The 17045-nt window shown below is 42.6% G+C and overlaps 1 protein-coding gene across 4 annotated transcripts in view; it reads right to left on the reverse strand.

Moving 5' to 3' along the window:
* Nucleotides 1-16987, reverse strand: part of ADK (adenosine kinase) — a 429583-nt gene extending 412596 nt beyond the window's left edge. The window contains exons 1-2 of one of the 4 annotated variants that reach the window (XM_064513861.1): nt 16736-16987; nt 965-1039 (exon numbers count right to left, since the gene is read on the reverse strand). In XM_064513861.1, the coding sequence (XP_064369931.1) occupies nt 965-1039; nt 16736-16791 (131 nt within the window). In that variant the 5' untranslated portion in view covers nt 16792-16987. Of the gene's footprint in view, nt 1-964; nt 1040-7794; nt 7986-16735 lie in introns of those variants that run through there. The other 3 variants (XM_064513860.1, XM_064513858.1, XM_064513859.1) reach the window with 3 other exon arrangements.
* Between the last annotated feature and the right edge of the window lie 58 nt (nt 16988-17045).

Below are 17045 nucleotides of genomic sequence, written 5' to 3' on the forward strand. Positions count from 1 at the left end.
CAATACAAATATTGACAAATAAAAGCTTTGCAGCTGTTCTTTATTCAGTGATAAGAAATTTATTCTTGATCCAGCATCCCCATTAGTAACTAAAATAATAAACAGAAAAAATTGATTAACACTTTAAACATGGAACAAAGATTTGTGAACACTTTGAAAGATGGTATCAACTTACTCACTGATCACTTAATTTAGGGACATGAAGCAGCAAATGGAGAAAACTGAACTCATGCAGGATTTAAAAGAGCAAATAATGTTTCACAGCTCTTGAAGAGCCACATCTCTATAAGCTGATCAGAGAATGAGTAAACTTAATGCCACCAGCAGCACACAAACAGCAATTCAGTGATATGGCTGCTAGCATAACAACTAGGCTCAAGCAAGATAAGGGACCACATGATAAGAAGTGATCCTGTTCTTCACTGATAAATTGAAATAAAAATGAAGATACACTTGCACAACTTTTCTTGGCATGTTACAGAAATGGCTTGTTTGTCCTAAAGGTCATCACTGAAGGAAGGGGGGGAAGAGGGGAAGTGTTGTCATAATGTATTAAGAGTACTGTACAAACATTCATATGAGTACTACCTACATCATACCAAAAGCTTTGATAAGTCAAACTAACTTAATGCTTTTGTTGCTTCTTTCATTGATGGTTCCTTCCAATTAAGAGCTAGGAAAGACAGTATGCAGAGACTAGAATAAATAATTGATAGATAACAAATACCAAAAACACAGTATAAAACCACTGAAGTTGCTACGTGACAACACCACCACAGTTTCAAATAGCAGGAACAATCAAATTACTGATATAATGTAGGCTTCTTTCAGCATAAGGCCCAAATCGCACAGATAACAAGGCAAACTTAGCATTGCCCAAGCACGCAGTCCCGTGTTTATTTATCAGCATCATTCTGGAAAAGAAACTGGCAAGAAAAAAGAAAAAAAAACGCTCAAGACTTACTTGTCAAGGAAGTCCTTGTCCACAACTGCACAGATATCAAGTAGAGGATTTCCCATTCCAAACAGGACATTTTCACTGGAAGACAACCAATTATTTTCAAGTTAGTTTACTACTACCTTATTGTTCCTACTATAACATGTTGAAGACATTGTTACTGAGGAGAATAGTTTTTCCTGAATAAAGCTAAGGAACAAAAACACACACATTTTGCCCAGTGCATATAGACAGATTGTCAAATTCAAACGAAGTACCACTCTACAATAATCTTCTGTGACCTACATACAGAACAGAAGTAGTCAAGAGTATAACAGTGTATGTATTCTGCTAAACTATCCGTCACTCAGAAAAAGAAGTAAAGCTGCATGTTGCAGTCTGCAGTTTTAAAGAACTGCATTCAGGTTGTAATACCAGATTTTAGACAGGGGGAGCATCAGACCAGGTTATAGAGTTTCACTGAACAGACCCAGTTTCTAGGTTTACTGTGCAACTGGCCAACAATTAACAATCTAATTCTGTTTTAATAAGCTGAAATTAAGAGACTACGGATTCTGCATTGTCAATTAGGCATCTTAAACAGCAGAGCTGTTCATTGGTAAGAATGTTCATACTTGCTTTTTAATCAAATTGAAATTCACTACATGACTTGGGCCTCATTAAAGCAAGACATCAGAGAAAGACTGGCAACAATTGAAAGAGCTCACTTTGAATTATTTTTTAGATTCATTCGAAAAATCGTGTACTCCCTTTTCTTCAATGGCATGTACATTATCACCCGATAATGTAGTAATACCTAAGGATTAAATATATGGCCCAGTGACAAGTAGAAGCAAATGCAGCTGTCCTCCAAGGCTGCATAAAACTACATTTAAAGCCATCACATTCCTTGGTAAGCTAATACCTGCTGGCTCCAACAGGCAAGTCAAGCACTGCTCTAGCCACCAAAAGGTGACTCCTGTATTAAAACCGCCAAATGTGCCTCCCTCTTTACTATATCCTTTAGCTATCAAGTGTTTGCAAAGAAAGCATTTTCCCAATCCCTCCCTTCCCCATCCCCCCAAAAGTACTACTGTAACACTACAATCTCCAATAACCAAAGGCTCATAGCCAGATAACAGTGTCACCTGAATTTCAAAGAAAGTGAATAAGCTTCCAATTGTTTTGGCCCATTTAGAGCAAGAGACATGTTTTACAGACTTGATATCTGCCTACTAAATGATGTATTTCATTAACTCCTACCTAGCAGGATAAGAAAAAAGAACTCAATACAAGCAGAAATGGATAGGGAACCATCTCATGGGCTGTGTCCAACATAAGTTGGAAACCCGATCATGTACTTCCTCTCACAGTCACTACCAAAGCCCTTTAGTTGGCAACCATTTGTCAAATTTGAAGCTATTTGCCAAGGTACACAGTCAAACTTCTTCCTCTTTAGATGCCACACTACCAGTAAATGCTACATTATGAAGTCCAGAAATGAAAAAGTGGCAAACATGATTCATATCCTTGATATTAAAACACAATGAACTTTTTTTTTTAAGTTTATTTTGTTGTTGTAGCTTTAAAGACAGGCCTTTACAGCATATTTCATTAAACAGACAGGTTCATGGGGGAGACTATGCTTTCTGAAGATCAGAATTAGAATTGCAGCTCACCCCTAACAGAAAAAGGTAACATCTGCTTAGTAAAAACCTGTAAGACTCACTAAATATTTTTGTCAGTGTGAGAGGAAGCATTGCACCTTTTAAAAGGTAATATAAAAGTCAGTTCAAAATAACCACGTAAGTTATATATCGCTAGAGGAGAGGAGGAGGGAAAGAAAGATAATGGTTAAGAGGAGGTAAGGGTAAAGGGGACTGCAATGGGAGCCCCCAGACAAGGCCCTCCCGCCATTTTAAAAATGGCTCCATGAGAAGTATCATAGGAGGAGGAGGAACAAACAAGTCAGAATTTTAACAGCGTTGAATGTAGATTTGTCCAGAACTGTATGCTGTTGTATTTCATGTTTAGCTAATTCTCATTTTCTGCCAATTTTACAAATCAATAATTTTGTACCGACAGTTAGGGAAGTGAGTGCATGATATCATGGCTAACATCTTTTATATTAGACAAGTATCAGCACTTCGGTGTATGGTATACCAAAACCCAGCAGTTGTACTTCAAAAATCCTCTGAAATAGAGCTGGCATGTTAGGATTCCTACATATTGAGAAACAATGACAAAACAGAAATACAGAAGCTACCAAATATTTAACAAGCTGTGAACAACAGAACACAGCGGTCAATAAGCCTGAAGCAGCACAAGAGCAATTTTGTACAGGTTTAGCCACCACAGAAGCTCTATCAAGCCAGGAACATGCATACGAACTCCCCTTATGTTATCAGCAGCAAGAACGAGCTCTTTCATGGCTGTTTAATCCAGGCAGTTCTTTATGTCACATACAACAAGTGCTGCTGTTCTATGCCCAAGTTCTTCCTTCTCCGATAGTATTTTATAATCATCCCCTTTCAAGTATGCTAACAGCTGTGTAGTAGTGTATCATCTGGGATGGCAAGCTTTAAAAGTCAACATAGCTATTTTACTAGTAAGAGGACATTCAGAAACATCCCCTGAAGCCCCTGGACAAACTCATCCCACTTCAGCATAGCCATTTCTCATAGCCAAACATAAGGTAGCAGAATTTTACAGCTTTCCAAAGAACTTTGAGTACATTAACTGCTCAATTTCTATGAGGAAAAAAATGCACAGACTGTAACACTAGTTTTTGCAAATAAGTTAAATACATAATCTAACATATAACAATATTTAGCATTGTATTTTCAGTTAACAGAGATATCACTACATTTTCAGCTATTTCAGCTAGATGTTTAAATTAAATCAGTTCAAAGGTACTAGAACTTTCATGTTTCACTATGTATTAACGTCCCATTGGCAGAAAGGAGAAAAATTCACTCTCCCCATTTGTACTGCAGACTGTAGTCACATTGCTCCTTTTCAGATACTTTTGGGCAAAATGGGAAGAGTCTACACAATCTCTTTCCAAATCGCATATTAGAAAGTTCAACAAGTTTAAGCAGGCACCATCGTGACTGGCGTGTTCTGACATTTGATTTAGGAACCATTCTGAATATGATTCAGATTGTGATCTGAAGAATTCAGTGTTTGTACTGTTAAAGAGAAAGGCTTTGATCTGTGAACCCTTAATATGTTCAACCTGGTTAACCTAACACTGGCTACATCTCAGTACAGTGCAAATCACCCTTTCCTTCTTGAGAGGCTGCAAAGTATCTGCACTATTACACTATTGCTTTTTGTATGGTACCAGATGAGGTATGGAAGGTACTTGGCTAAAGGGGGACTTGGCCCTCTGCAAAAATAAGAAAAGAAAAAAAGAAAGAAATGCACATATACTCCATAAAACCACATATTGTAAAAGCATGAAATTAAGAATAATATTTAGAATCCTGGGAGACACTAAACTCAAAGCTCAGAAGAATCAGCAAAACTAAACTGCTACTTTATTTTTTTAAATCAAGTTTCAGCAATATATGTGAACCTTACTTGCCTTGCTGTTGGCTTTGCTATTCAATCACACTGGACAACTAGACTGACAAATTTCACATATTATTTCTACCTAACTATATATAAAACACTGTGAGGAAAGCAGCAATAGTTTCCTGAAATACAAGATTTCACAATACACTGGTTATTTGGGAAATACATCCCTGCAACAGATGCAGCTGCAGCCTCCTTCACTCTCCCCAGTTCCTTCTCTTGCACGCAAGTAATAGCACGATATTATTCAAGAGGCACGCTACTGTTTAATTTGATTAGTCCACTGCAAAAGAAGATGTGCCTCCTCAAAAAGTAAGTGACAAGTCCACCATCTGCATAAATTAAGGCCATATCTGGCCTTATGTCGGGAGGGGGGGCGTGTACATACATATCTCTCTATATATAGATAGATATGAATATATATGAACAGTATATAAGTATACACTATTTAAATTCTAAACCAAAAAATAAAACGTACCTACAAATCTAAAACTTCTTAGGACACAGAAACACTCTGCCCACTTAGCAGACAAAACTACAGGAACACCACCAACTTACTTCACAGAAGGTTTGGATGTAAAACACATTCACATCCTAAACTCTTGACAGCAAACAATATATTTTATGAGTGCACCATCTAACTTTGTACTAGAGAAAGAGTTAGTTGTAATTATAAGTTCAAGCAATGTAAACCATTAAACATAAATCTTTATCTGCTAACTGTGGCACTTTGGCTATTTGCGAAAAGTTGCAATCTCCCCCCAAAGTGTTTCATACATTACTCTTTTCTTGCATTTCACATACTACTCTTTTCTCATCAGAAGCTGCAGAAGTAATGAAGTGCAACCAAACGGGAAGAAAGCAAAAAAAAATCCCTCCCCAAAAAACAAAAGAAAACAAACCAAAAATACCCACATCAGTACTGAGCTATGCTTCAAGCATTTTTGAAAAGGTCAACAAAATTAACTACAGCTGAACAATCTCGAAAGCTGTATCCAAAATCATGGTTATACACCAATAATTGCTCGAGCGTTACACACATTTTTAAAAATTCAGCATGACTTCAGGCTGGCTGCTGAATGTTTGCAATACAGTATCTAAGTATCACACAATTATGTTATCGTCTTATACTGCTGTGCACTCCAGTGGAGCAGCAACATCAAAATAGCTGTGAAAGTGTATTATTAGTTACTGGTACGCAGATAAAGGAATATTCTGAGTCATGGGAGAATGGCATGTCTTACTTAAATGATTAGGTTTGGGGGGGGGGGTTGGTTTTTTTTTTTCTTTAACAAGCAATTCACATTTTTTCCTGTTAACTGCTGCGAAAATAATCTTGTCTAAATAGTAGTAAACAAACAGCAAAGTAAGCTAAGTTGGTAAATTCACCTTTTTATTGGTCTTTAACAGCCTTATACTGCTATGTGGCTGTAACATACATTTCATATGAAATTCTTATGCTGAGTTATTTTACTGTCAGGAAGCGTTAATAAAACATGACTCAGGCGGGTTAAACCACACTGCATGACAACTTGCTGTATGTCTAGTCTTCCATTTATGAAAATAAGATATTGCCTCATGAGGTCTGAAATTTTAATATTTCTACAGAGTTCAATCATGCTGCATAGTTAAAAACCAAGACCAAACAAGACACGTCCTCAGCTGCTTCGCAGCGCAGCTATTCCAGTCATGAAAGAACTTAGTCCACCTTAATTGCACAAGATCTGGATTTAATTAAAAAACATCTGTACGTGTATTTAAAATAAATCATTAGTACCATGCTAACAGCATCTGAACAGCTTATAGCCACTTGACTAGGACCATTCTTCTCTCTTGCTTATCTATGCAACATAAATATAAGTGAATAAGATGCTGTTTACTGTTCACCACAGCTTATCTGACACTAAAAGCACTTGAGGACTATTATTCCGTGATTCCAGAGTTCAGATAGTTTCCTTTGCATCACTAGTCAGCAAATCTCTTTAGCACATAGACCTTAAACATACAAGTAGCCAGCACTACTACTCACATGCTTTCTTTATTTAGGCCTTAAGCAAAGGTAATATTTGGCTAAGGAGTTACACGTTGACATGCTGCCTTGGAGGAGTATCTTCAGTGAAGATTTCATTCATTATGAAACACAGTCTTCTACAGTGATACATTCACAGGTAGAAGCCAAGCTTAAAGCCTTGGCCTTGCAGAAATAGGGCTACTGCACAGAAAAACTGCTCCACGACCACTGAGCTCCTTCGGCAGCTGTATCAACTCCACACACTCCCACAGTTAAACACCCCTGCAATTTCGAAGTTACCAGCCTGTACTCCCGGTCGGGGACAGCGTGCAATCTGACACACCGCATTTAGATGCTGGAGAGGACAGACGGGAGAGGGCTCACCAAATGATAGCCGAACTCAGAATCTGTAACTTTAGATTTCTTCTTTTTTTTCTTCTTTTTTTTTTGTTAGAAACTAAAGAAACGATCAAAATACCCACCCGATTTAAAACGAAATGTTCTCAGAAGCAAAAGGGGTCGCAACAATTCACCTCGCTGAACGCGAAGTTACGGCCTCGTCATTCCGCACTTACCGCCCTCCACCAAACTGACGCAACCGGAGCTCCGGCCGCCCGCGCGAGTCCCGCCCGCCGCGGCCGCGCGGAGCTGCCCCGCGCGGGGCCGAGGCCGGCACGCGGCTGCCGCCGCTCCGCCGCGCGTCCGCGGGCCCCGGCGGGGCGACGCCACGCCGAGGAGGGGCTGCCCGCGCCGCAGAGCCGCCGCTGGCATCGCCCCGGGCGGGTCGGCGGCCGCGCGGCAAAGACAGGGGCGACGGTTGGCGACCGCTGGCCACGGTTGGCGACGGCGGGGCTCGCCCACCTGCCCGCCCCGCCGGCCGCCGGGAATAAAGTCCGCTCGGCCGGGGATGCCGCGCCTGCCCACTCTCCGCCCGCTGCGCGAGGGCGCAGGCAGCCGGCGCGGCCGCGGAGCCGGCGGCCAGGCAGGAGAGTGAGGCTGAGCCGCCGCCGCTCCTCGCCCCGGGGCGCGGGCGGGGGCGTGCAGCCGCAGAGCGACCTCGCGGCGGAGGCAGCTGCTCCACACCCAGGAGCAGGAGGGAGGAGAGAGGGGAGCCGCGCTCGCGGACGGGGAAATGCCGAGCCGGGCCGGGCGCCCGCCGCCCTCCCGAGGCGGCACCGTCGAGGGCAGGAGCACCCCCGCGCCCCCCGCCGCCCCTTCCCCGGGCGCCGGGCTGCGCTGCTCGAGCCGCGGCGGGGCTCGGCGTTACCTGAGAGTGGGCATGGCTCCCGCCGGCCCTCCCGCGGGCGACCTCGCTCGCGGCGGCAGCGCCTCTCCACCCGGTGCGCGCCGGTCCGTCCACCCGCAGCAACAGCGGCGGCGGCACCACCTCACTCCACCACGACTGAGCCGCCGGCCACGGCTCGGCCGCCCACCCGCCCGCCGCGGCCCCGCCCCGCCCGCGGGCGCGCGCCCCGCCATTGGCTGCGCGGCCGGCGGGGGCGGGCCCTCCGCCGAGGAAGGGAGCGGGCCGCCGCGGGGGGCTCGCGCCCGGCCTCGCGCCCCGCTTCGGGCGCGCTCGGTACCGGGCGACGCCGCCCGCCCCGCGCCCGCGGCCGCCATCTTTGTTACGGGCAGGGAGCGCGCGCCTCCCGCACATCGCGGCCCGCTGCCGCCACTGCCTCTCCTCGCAGTTCTGCTCGCGAATAATAATTAAAAAAATCTTTTTCTCGTTAAATCGAGGCAGTGTGTAGCACAGAGGTCCATTTATATTTGCCCACACTAAAGATGGCCAAGACATTGATGTCCCTCAGCCATCGCGGGGCCACAAGAGCTGCTGCAGCTCCCAGGGGGACCCCAACCTGTCGCCGGGCTGCCGGCCTGCTGGGCCTCACGCCACGAGCTGCCTGCCTGCTGCCGGCGCTCCCCAGCCAGTGATCGAGGCCGCCCGCAGCAAGCACGCCAGTTGACTAGTACACACTCAATGACAATACATTTTCATTCTCTTTATTTACGTGTCGGATAAGACCTCAACACCGCCCCAGGCGACTCCCTGTGAAGCTCTTCTCGTCAGCTGTCGTGGCCAGGCACGTACGCCAACAGTGAACGAAGGCTAATGTGGCCCTAGCAACCCAGGCGCCGGAGCACAGCTTGTGGCGAGCCACGTAGACCTCCGTGTCCTTCCAGAGATGGGATTACTCCATTCACGGGTTGCTGAAGTGCATGTGCAGCTATCGGACATTAATTTATCTGTTGAGCCTGACTGAGGGCAAGGATGGAGACAACGCTGCGACGTAGGCTTGCTTGCCTTCTGAAATGCCAAGGTTAGTCTCCGTTGGCAGAAAAGGATAGCTCTTCACTATCTAATCCGTTTCTTGTCCCACACCACATACAACATTCACGCAGAGAACCACCACATTAGAAATGAGAAGCATCATTAAAGCCAGATACATGTTTCTTCTCTCTTCCTGTCTTCCAACCCACTTGCTCTTCATTTGGCTGTCAAAGTTACTGCTACCCCAAGCAGATCTGGCACTTATTTTGTTAACCCACCAGCACCAGAAACACTGATTCATGAAACTGATGTCAGAAAAGCTTGTTTTTGCCAAGAGTGAATCCCACGTCGTTCTGTTAAGTATTACTGTATCACCCCTAATTCACAAATGACAAAATAACTTTCTTCTAGCCCTTTCAAACATCAAACATTCAAACTTTATAACTTTCTAATGATGTGGTTATTAGCCTCAATTCCTCTTCCTCTTCTTCTATGAAATGGGAGTATTGGAGTCAGAAAAATTAAGGCCAAATTTTTCAAGTATTGGGTGATTTTAGGTGTGTCTGAAAAAAAGACGCCAAAACTTGAGATGTTCAAGATGCTCAAGGACCTACAGTAACGCTTGAAGATAACAGGAATGTTTGTTTAATACCTGAAGGAGGAAAGATTTCCTAGGTCCTCCAAACTGAACACTCAAAAGTTAATCACCACTTACAAAATTCTGGTTATTCATGTTTGCCATTGGTCTTTAAAAAAACAAACTAACTGGACTGAGAAATAAATCCCATCCCACACTTTTGAACACACACTACAACAGGTCCTCAAATCTTGATGGAGGATTTTGAACTCTAATAAAATGTAAATACTGTGTTTGGACATAATGGCTATAGCCTCTGATTAGTGCTGAACAACAGATTACTCCTAGTTTAACAATTTCAATGCCTAACAGCCAAACACCTGTTTTATAACTGAAGAAGGGAAAAACTCCTGTCACACAGGCAAATATAACAACAGTAGTTACACAACTTGATCTTGTTAGCCCCATTACTACGTTTAAGTAATAAATCCATTTTCAATAATTGAGAAGTAGATTCCCTCATAAAGCAATTGCCTGGCTTTAACAGACAGACAGGAATAGATAAAGGAAAACAGATATAATACATTAACATGACTCACAATTATAGTGATTTGTAACATATAATAATTGCATACTATCAGTATTAAGCTAGGGAATCCAAATGAGCTACCATCACATTACTTATTTCCTACAAGTTCAACAAGAAGGGTGCTTTTTTTTTTTTAAAGAAAATTAATTATTTTGACAAAATAGCATGTGTGACATCTCAACAGCACCTGTCAATAGCACTTCATAAACTTACAACTATTCCCAAGTGTATATAAAGCAATCATCTTGCTTGTACTAACACATACCTGCAGACTCTACTGCTATTGATCTTTCCAAGGCGTCACCTACTGCTACTGGGTTTTTTGGCCTTTTGCCAGGGAACTTCTACACATTGTAATACACAGCTGGAACAACGGCAATCGGGAAAACCTTGGTGAAATGGCCATTCATAGATGATGATCATAAATTATGCTGACTGCGCCACAAATTCAACTTGTTGTCACACCATATATGTGGTGGGTTATTTGAGTCTGTGGAGCCTCCCTGCTACATCCTGTACTGGCTTTGCCTAGACAGAGCAGCTGAGCTGTGCCTTTGCATATGTTTCTGCTTCAGAAACCCCAGAGAGAAATACGGAATTCACAACTATTAACAACTTTTACATCTAAAAAATAAGATCCGATAGGATCTAGCCACAATTTCTCCTGACTGCTTCTGTTATTACACAGTAAGGAATAGAACCTCATCACTTCATCAGTTCCTTTAAATACGATGAACAATTACTCCTCACTTGATTTCACTAAAATGCTTGCTTTCACATATAGTATGAATTAAAAGTGAACTCTGCCCCTGCTTGATATAACAACAAGTAAGAATGTAAAAACTTTTAAAATAACATTTTATTGAAGTAATGCATGAAACCACATCTTACACATTTGTAATGCACATATTCAGACAGTTAGTCTGGGACTTAGCCTTCGACCAATCTAGTATATTCCACACACAACATTCAATATTAGTCTTCTAGATTACAAAATGGAATCAAAAAGTTCCTCACCAACCCTCTTATTTCACACAATTTCTTCAATGTACTAAACTAAGGTTAATCTTAGATAAGCTGCCCACTTCTCTCCCTCTGCAAGACAGAAGAATGATCTTTTGCGTAATAGCCTCAGCAGACATTATAAAATGGAACCAGCAAGCAGAAAGTCCGCAAGTCCTCTTTCAATAAGAGTATTTGTATGTATGTGCTACTAAAACATGGGTTGTTTTGAAAATATTTCTATAAAGACAATTTTATGTTACAGAATTTTAAAAAAAAAAATTAATACTCTGCTAGTAGATCCATACAAGATAAAAATACATTATATTTTAAAATTCCATTACATATTCCTATTTCTTTTAGAGCAGCTTCACCAACCATACAGCTGTAAGAGTAAAATAGAATCTAGAAACTCAGTAATATCGCTAAGTTTTCATCATATTGCAGACAGATGTATTTTTTTTTTCCTATTGTATTTTTCAAGTCAAACAGTCTAGTCCTTGAGACAGTAACAACTGCTTGGTGCCACTGACTGTACAAGAAAGAAAGAAAGAAAGCCCAAACAAAAATCCTTCACTGGAAGTGAAATCCCAAGGCAGTATAAAGCCAGCCTTTACGTCACAATATCCTTCAAGCATGGAACAGCTTTAACTGTGGTCAGTCATTACAGAAGTGATTACAGTTCTAGATGGAAAGGGAACAAAAAAAAACCCTTTCCCTTCACTGAATTGTAATACCCAAAGACACCTCTTCTTCACACAAAATGCTTAGATATTTATTATATAAATAAAATTAGTATGTAAATTGAAATGATTTAAGAGGCAATTTATAGAAATGGAAAGATGAACAGCCTTGACAGAATGTAGTGTTCACATTGTATCTGCAAGTTTAATTTACTTTTTTCAAGGAGATAAGGTTTTTCAACACTTTGCCAGCAAATTCTGATTAAGGACCTTTTGATAGCAATATATCCCCGACTTCTGAAACTGGTTTTGTGAAATATCTGTGGACAATGCCTGTGTAACTGCTTAAATTCAATATCACAACCTTGAATCACAAGCCAGAGTTTTGCTTCCAACAATTCCACATCAAATATAACTCAGCAACAATATAATAACCCAAGGTTGTATCCTGCATAAAGCACACTTTAAACTAACCACTATTGCAATTGACTGTTTGATTCACTCAAGTCTCCTTTCCAAGTATCTTCCATATCTGTTTATAAGGAAAATTAGTAGATCTGAGTAGCTGATTAATTATACGCAAGCTGTTTCATTAGATGAAAAAGAAGGAACTTGCGCATCTCAAAAACTCAGAGGAACTTCAGGATTTCATCACCAAGAAGGCATATTTGCATGCTCCCCTCCCACAGAGAACTGAGCACGTAAGCAACTTTAGGGACAAGACTAGTCAGTCCTGCTGACTTCAGTGAGACAACATACAATGTCAGATATATATGTTTTTGCAGGGTAACTGGCTATCACATGTCTAAACTATCATTGTTTGTCCATGTCCCTTCTGCCAGGTCTGCTGCGGGTAACATCAGTAAATAGAGTAAGAGACAGCAGCTGTACTAGTAGTCCAGAGCAGAAATAACCTTCCCGTGACCTCCTCTTTCTTCAAATTGCACACTTCTCATAAAATGTGAAATTATTTTAATTGAAAGGATAAGGATGAAAACATTGTAAAAAACTTATCCAGTACAATAATATGAAAGTGTAAAAGCTGCATCCTATGACACATGCTCTGAGAAATTCAGCATGATTACATCAGGTGAAGACACATGGAGTCTATGCAGTAATTTCAGAGTTACATAACCAAACAAAGGAAACAGAGCGAGGTCTTTTCTACCCCACCAGTCATTCAACATTTGCATTTATTTATATCAACACAGTCTTAAAGGGAAGCTTGTGCTGTTACGTCCTAAATGAAGGAAATTTGTATGAGTACATTGCTAGTGTCTTCCAAAGTTTGGTTTCTCTGTTTTCTAAAGGTGTCTAAATATCCATCTGAAAAATGTTCAGTGTTTTTATTCTTTTGGGAGCAAACACAGCAAGGTGCTAGACAGCATCAGATCTTTGTACTAGAAGGCCATTAAGAATAATGACATGGGGAAAGCTACCTGTATTTGCAGATATAGGGAACTTGGGAAGTACAAGCCATGAAGACAGAAATTGAGGGAATACAAACAGGGAGTCAGATTAAATAAAGTAATAATTAAAAAGACAGAGATAACAAGAGAAAGATAATGAATTAATAAATTCTAACTGAAAGCTTTTTCACAGCTAGTTTAAAATATTCAAAATTTTCTCTCATTTGAAGAAAATTAAAACTCTGCTTATTAAATAAAATTAAAAATGCACGAAATTAGCAATTTTTTTTAGTTACCACTATCAAGCAGTCTAAAATGTACAGTAATGTACATTTTAGGAACATCACATTATGGAACAGTAATGATAAAGGACTGCTTTGGATAACAGTTACCCACAGTGCTTGATAATTTATTCTGAAAAGGAGTAACTCTCTAGTAGTAACAGAAAAAGAGGAATATTGCACTTTGTACTTGCAGTATAAAGTATTTGCCAAATTCAATGCTTACATTGTCTTCATGTAGATAAACTGATTTGCTCAAACAGCCAACTACGTCATGACCGTTCAGTCAATACAGCAGCTGCAGAGCTGCTAGAAGGCCATAATGTAACAGAGAACACTTTACCATGGGGGATTTCAAAACTTTGCTCTTTTTATTTTTCTTATGTGTGCATACATATTTCTATATGGAAATGCATGCATACACTCATACGCACTTCTAAGGAGAATGTTCAAATTCTTTCACAACTTTAACTGTCTGTTAACAGAATCTGGCTGTAATTTTCACAGGCTTCTAGGATAAAAGCAAACCAAATCTAAAAGGACACAATTCATTAGTAATTCTCCTTTAAAGTGAGGCTTCATAATGTTTCTAGTAAATTGAGTCTACTACTCAGCAAAAAACTCAGTTTGTCATTTTGCAAGCCTATTTTCTCTTCAAATAATACAGTTTACACACACAGTGATATTTTATTTCACACAGCAGACACGTGGTCAGAAGTCTGAAACACATAACATGCATTAACGGCCTTGTCTAAAGCCCGCTGGCTTTAGTGGTGATTTGCACCCGTCAGTAAAGATGATGCAAAACCTGCCTGGCAGATTAATGTCAGCACAGAGCAACAAAGCATCGTTGTGCTGGGAGCGCAAGATTGGGTCTCAAGCTTTGTGTCCTGCTCACTGGGTGGCAAAAGCCAGCTATCTCACATTGCTTTCAAACAACTCCAGCTGAGCCAGGCCAGCTTTGCCTATGTTACGAGGGAGCCATCTTTGATTCAGGAAACCTCCCTGATATCACTCAGAAAGAAACTGATGGGGAAATAAAGAAATAAATAAATACATGAAGGAAACAAAATGTGGAGCTGACACTTATTGTTGTTGCCAAGGTAACAGCTTATGTTACAGAATAAGATTTAACTTTTTTGACGTAATTTTTCTAATTAAGTAATTTTTGCAGTAGCCACAGGGAAGATACAGGTTCATTAACACGTGAAGAGAAGACTTCAATTTAAGGTGTACCATATGGGAGAATAAGTAGGGTACAAGACCATTCTTGTTCAGTCCATTAGACATGGTCCTCTGAAGAGGCTGGAGAGTCTGAAATCTAGAAGATCTAGAAGATGTTGAGAACAAGGAATTCTCATCTAACTCTTTGTACAACAAATACCAAAAAGTTACTATCCCCAAGAATTTAAGTAATTTTTCACTTCTTTCCTAATCTGTAAATTAACTGTTTCTAATACAGTACAAGCATATGTAACAGTGTTAACACCTCACCCTTGTTACAAATACAACAAAGTCAGGAAACATCATTACCATCCTGGTACCTTCTGTACCGGCTTTTAACACGGGACAAGGTCCTACAGCAGCACTCGGCCAAACATGCTCTTGCGGCTACGTTCAAAAGGGTAGAGAGGTCTGCCTAATCTAATCCAACCATCGTACCCCCTTCAGTGTGGCCTATGACACATTAACTTCGTTTGATTATCAGTTGGTTACAGCATTTCTCTCCTTATGAAATAGGACTGAAGTCTAGTTTACACTTCATATTGAAATGGTCTGTAACAGGACTGCGGTACACAGGTTGTAAAACCGTTCCTGGTATGTTGTATCCATTCTGTACCTTAAAAATTATTATTTTTGGTTTAATACAAGAGCATGTCTCAGTGGCTTTCCGTTCCATTGTAAACATCTTTTATCTTTTTAATTCAGTATTTCAGTAACGTTCTCTCAGTTTTTGAATTTTTATGTCTGGGCTTCAGGTAGGTAAAATGCCGTTTCCTCTGTTAAGCTGTACAAACAGAAACATTGCAATTCCCAGTTTCTCATCCTGTGTTGGCAATAGTTGTTGCTTTTTACTTACAAGTTTACATTGCTGCATGCCATTTATTTACTTTCAGAGCTCAGTTACATTTTTCCTCCTCTTCCCTTATCTGCAGCTGAGCTTGTCAACTATTATTAGACTTGAAAAGTCACTCAGTTGCCAGAACAAGTACCCTGACTTTGACAAATTAATAGGATTAGTTCTTTCAGCAAGGACCCTCAGTACAGAAAGGGACTGTTCTCAACCCTGTACATCTCTTTTACTCTGTATTTGAATAAGTTATTAGTTACCACCAGAGTAATTTTTGGCATTTCAAGCCTTCTGTCATTAATCCTCTTCTTATACTGAATACTTGGAAGCAGATCAGATACCATACAATTATATTCATGTCTAAATAACCCTCAGGGAACAAACCAAAAACTGCACCAACAAAAGCTCCTCTGATAATCTCCCAGTATTCATTTTGACCATGCTTCCTGCGCTGAGTAACCTCGAACTTTTTTTTTTTTTTTTTTTGCTATGACATTAAAAAGAAGAAAAGAAAGGAAAAAAAAGAGAAAAGAAAGGAAAAGAGAAAAGAAGAAAGGAAAAGAGAAAAGCAGAAAGGAAAAGAGAAAAGCAGAAAGGAAAAGAGAAAAGCAGAAAGGAAAAGAGAAAAGCAAAGGGAAAAAAAAGGAAGAGCTGTCTCTGTGTAAACCATCAATCAGAAGACAGCGGTCAATCAACGCGACCACACCGCGCTCACACGAATAAGGAAGTACAGCACATGGCACTGACACCTCCTTCCAGATTATTTTAACCTCAACGCGGCTGAGAACATGTCACGTATTCTGAAAAAGACACATATGCATGCTAGCACGAATTTTTAGATCGCTTTAAAATCCTGTCTAAACGAGGGCAAGCTGAGACCCCTGAATGCTACGGAAAAGAAAAAAAAAAGAGAAAGAAAAAGAAAAAAAAGAGGAGAGGGAGACGAGCACGCGGAGGCAACCCAGCACCGGCAGCGGTGCCTCACGGCGATGCTCCGTCCCGGCACACGACGCCGTGCCCGCGGTCGAAAAGCCGGTCGCACCGGCCGAGGTTAACCAACACCCCCAGCACAACCGCCCCGACCGCCCGGCCCGGCCCCGCCGCGCTCCCCGCCGCCGCGGGCGCCCCAGCGCGGCGCGGCCGGGCAGAGCCACGGCGGCCGCCGGCTCCCCCCGCCGCGGGCGCGGAGCGCGGTTCTCGGCGCGGCGGCGCCCCGGCGGCGCCCGCACGTGCTTCACCCGCCGCCGGGGCGGCACCGGCAGCGGCGCCGCCGCGCGGCCCTCCCGCCCGTCCCGCTGCCTGCGGCCGGGCGCCCGCCCGTTACCTAAGTTGGTTAGGCTCCAGCTTGAGCTTCTTGGCTTGCGGCTCCCCCGCTGCCATCTTCGCGCTGGGCAGCGTGCGGCGCGCTCCGCTCCCCTCCGCTCGCCTCGGCCCGCCCCGGCACCGCCGCCGGGGGCGGGGGCCACGGCGGAGGCGGCCGCGCCGGGCGCCTGACGGGGCAGCGCGCGCCGCCCGCTCCCCCAGCGCGTGGCGCCGCGCCGCCCGCCCGCGCGGCTTCAACGCCTGCCGGCGCCCCCCGGCCCTGCCCGCCGCGAGGGGGCGGAGGGCGCCGGCGGCCGCGGGACGCCCCGGGG

This window comes from Dromaius novaehollandiae, chromosome 6, assembly GCF_036370855.1.
Source record: "Dromaius novaehollandiae isolate bDroNov1 chromosome 6, bDroNov1.hap1, whole genome shotgun sequence".
Classification (NCBI taxonomy): domain Eukaryota; kingdom Metazoa; phylum Chordata; class Aves; order Casuariiformes; family Dromaiidae; genus Dromaius; species Dromaius novaehollandiae.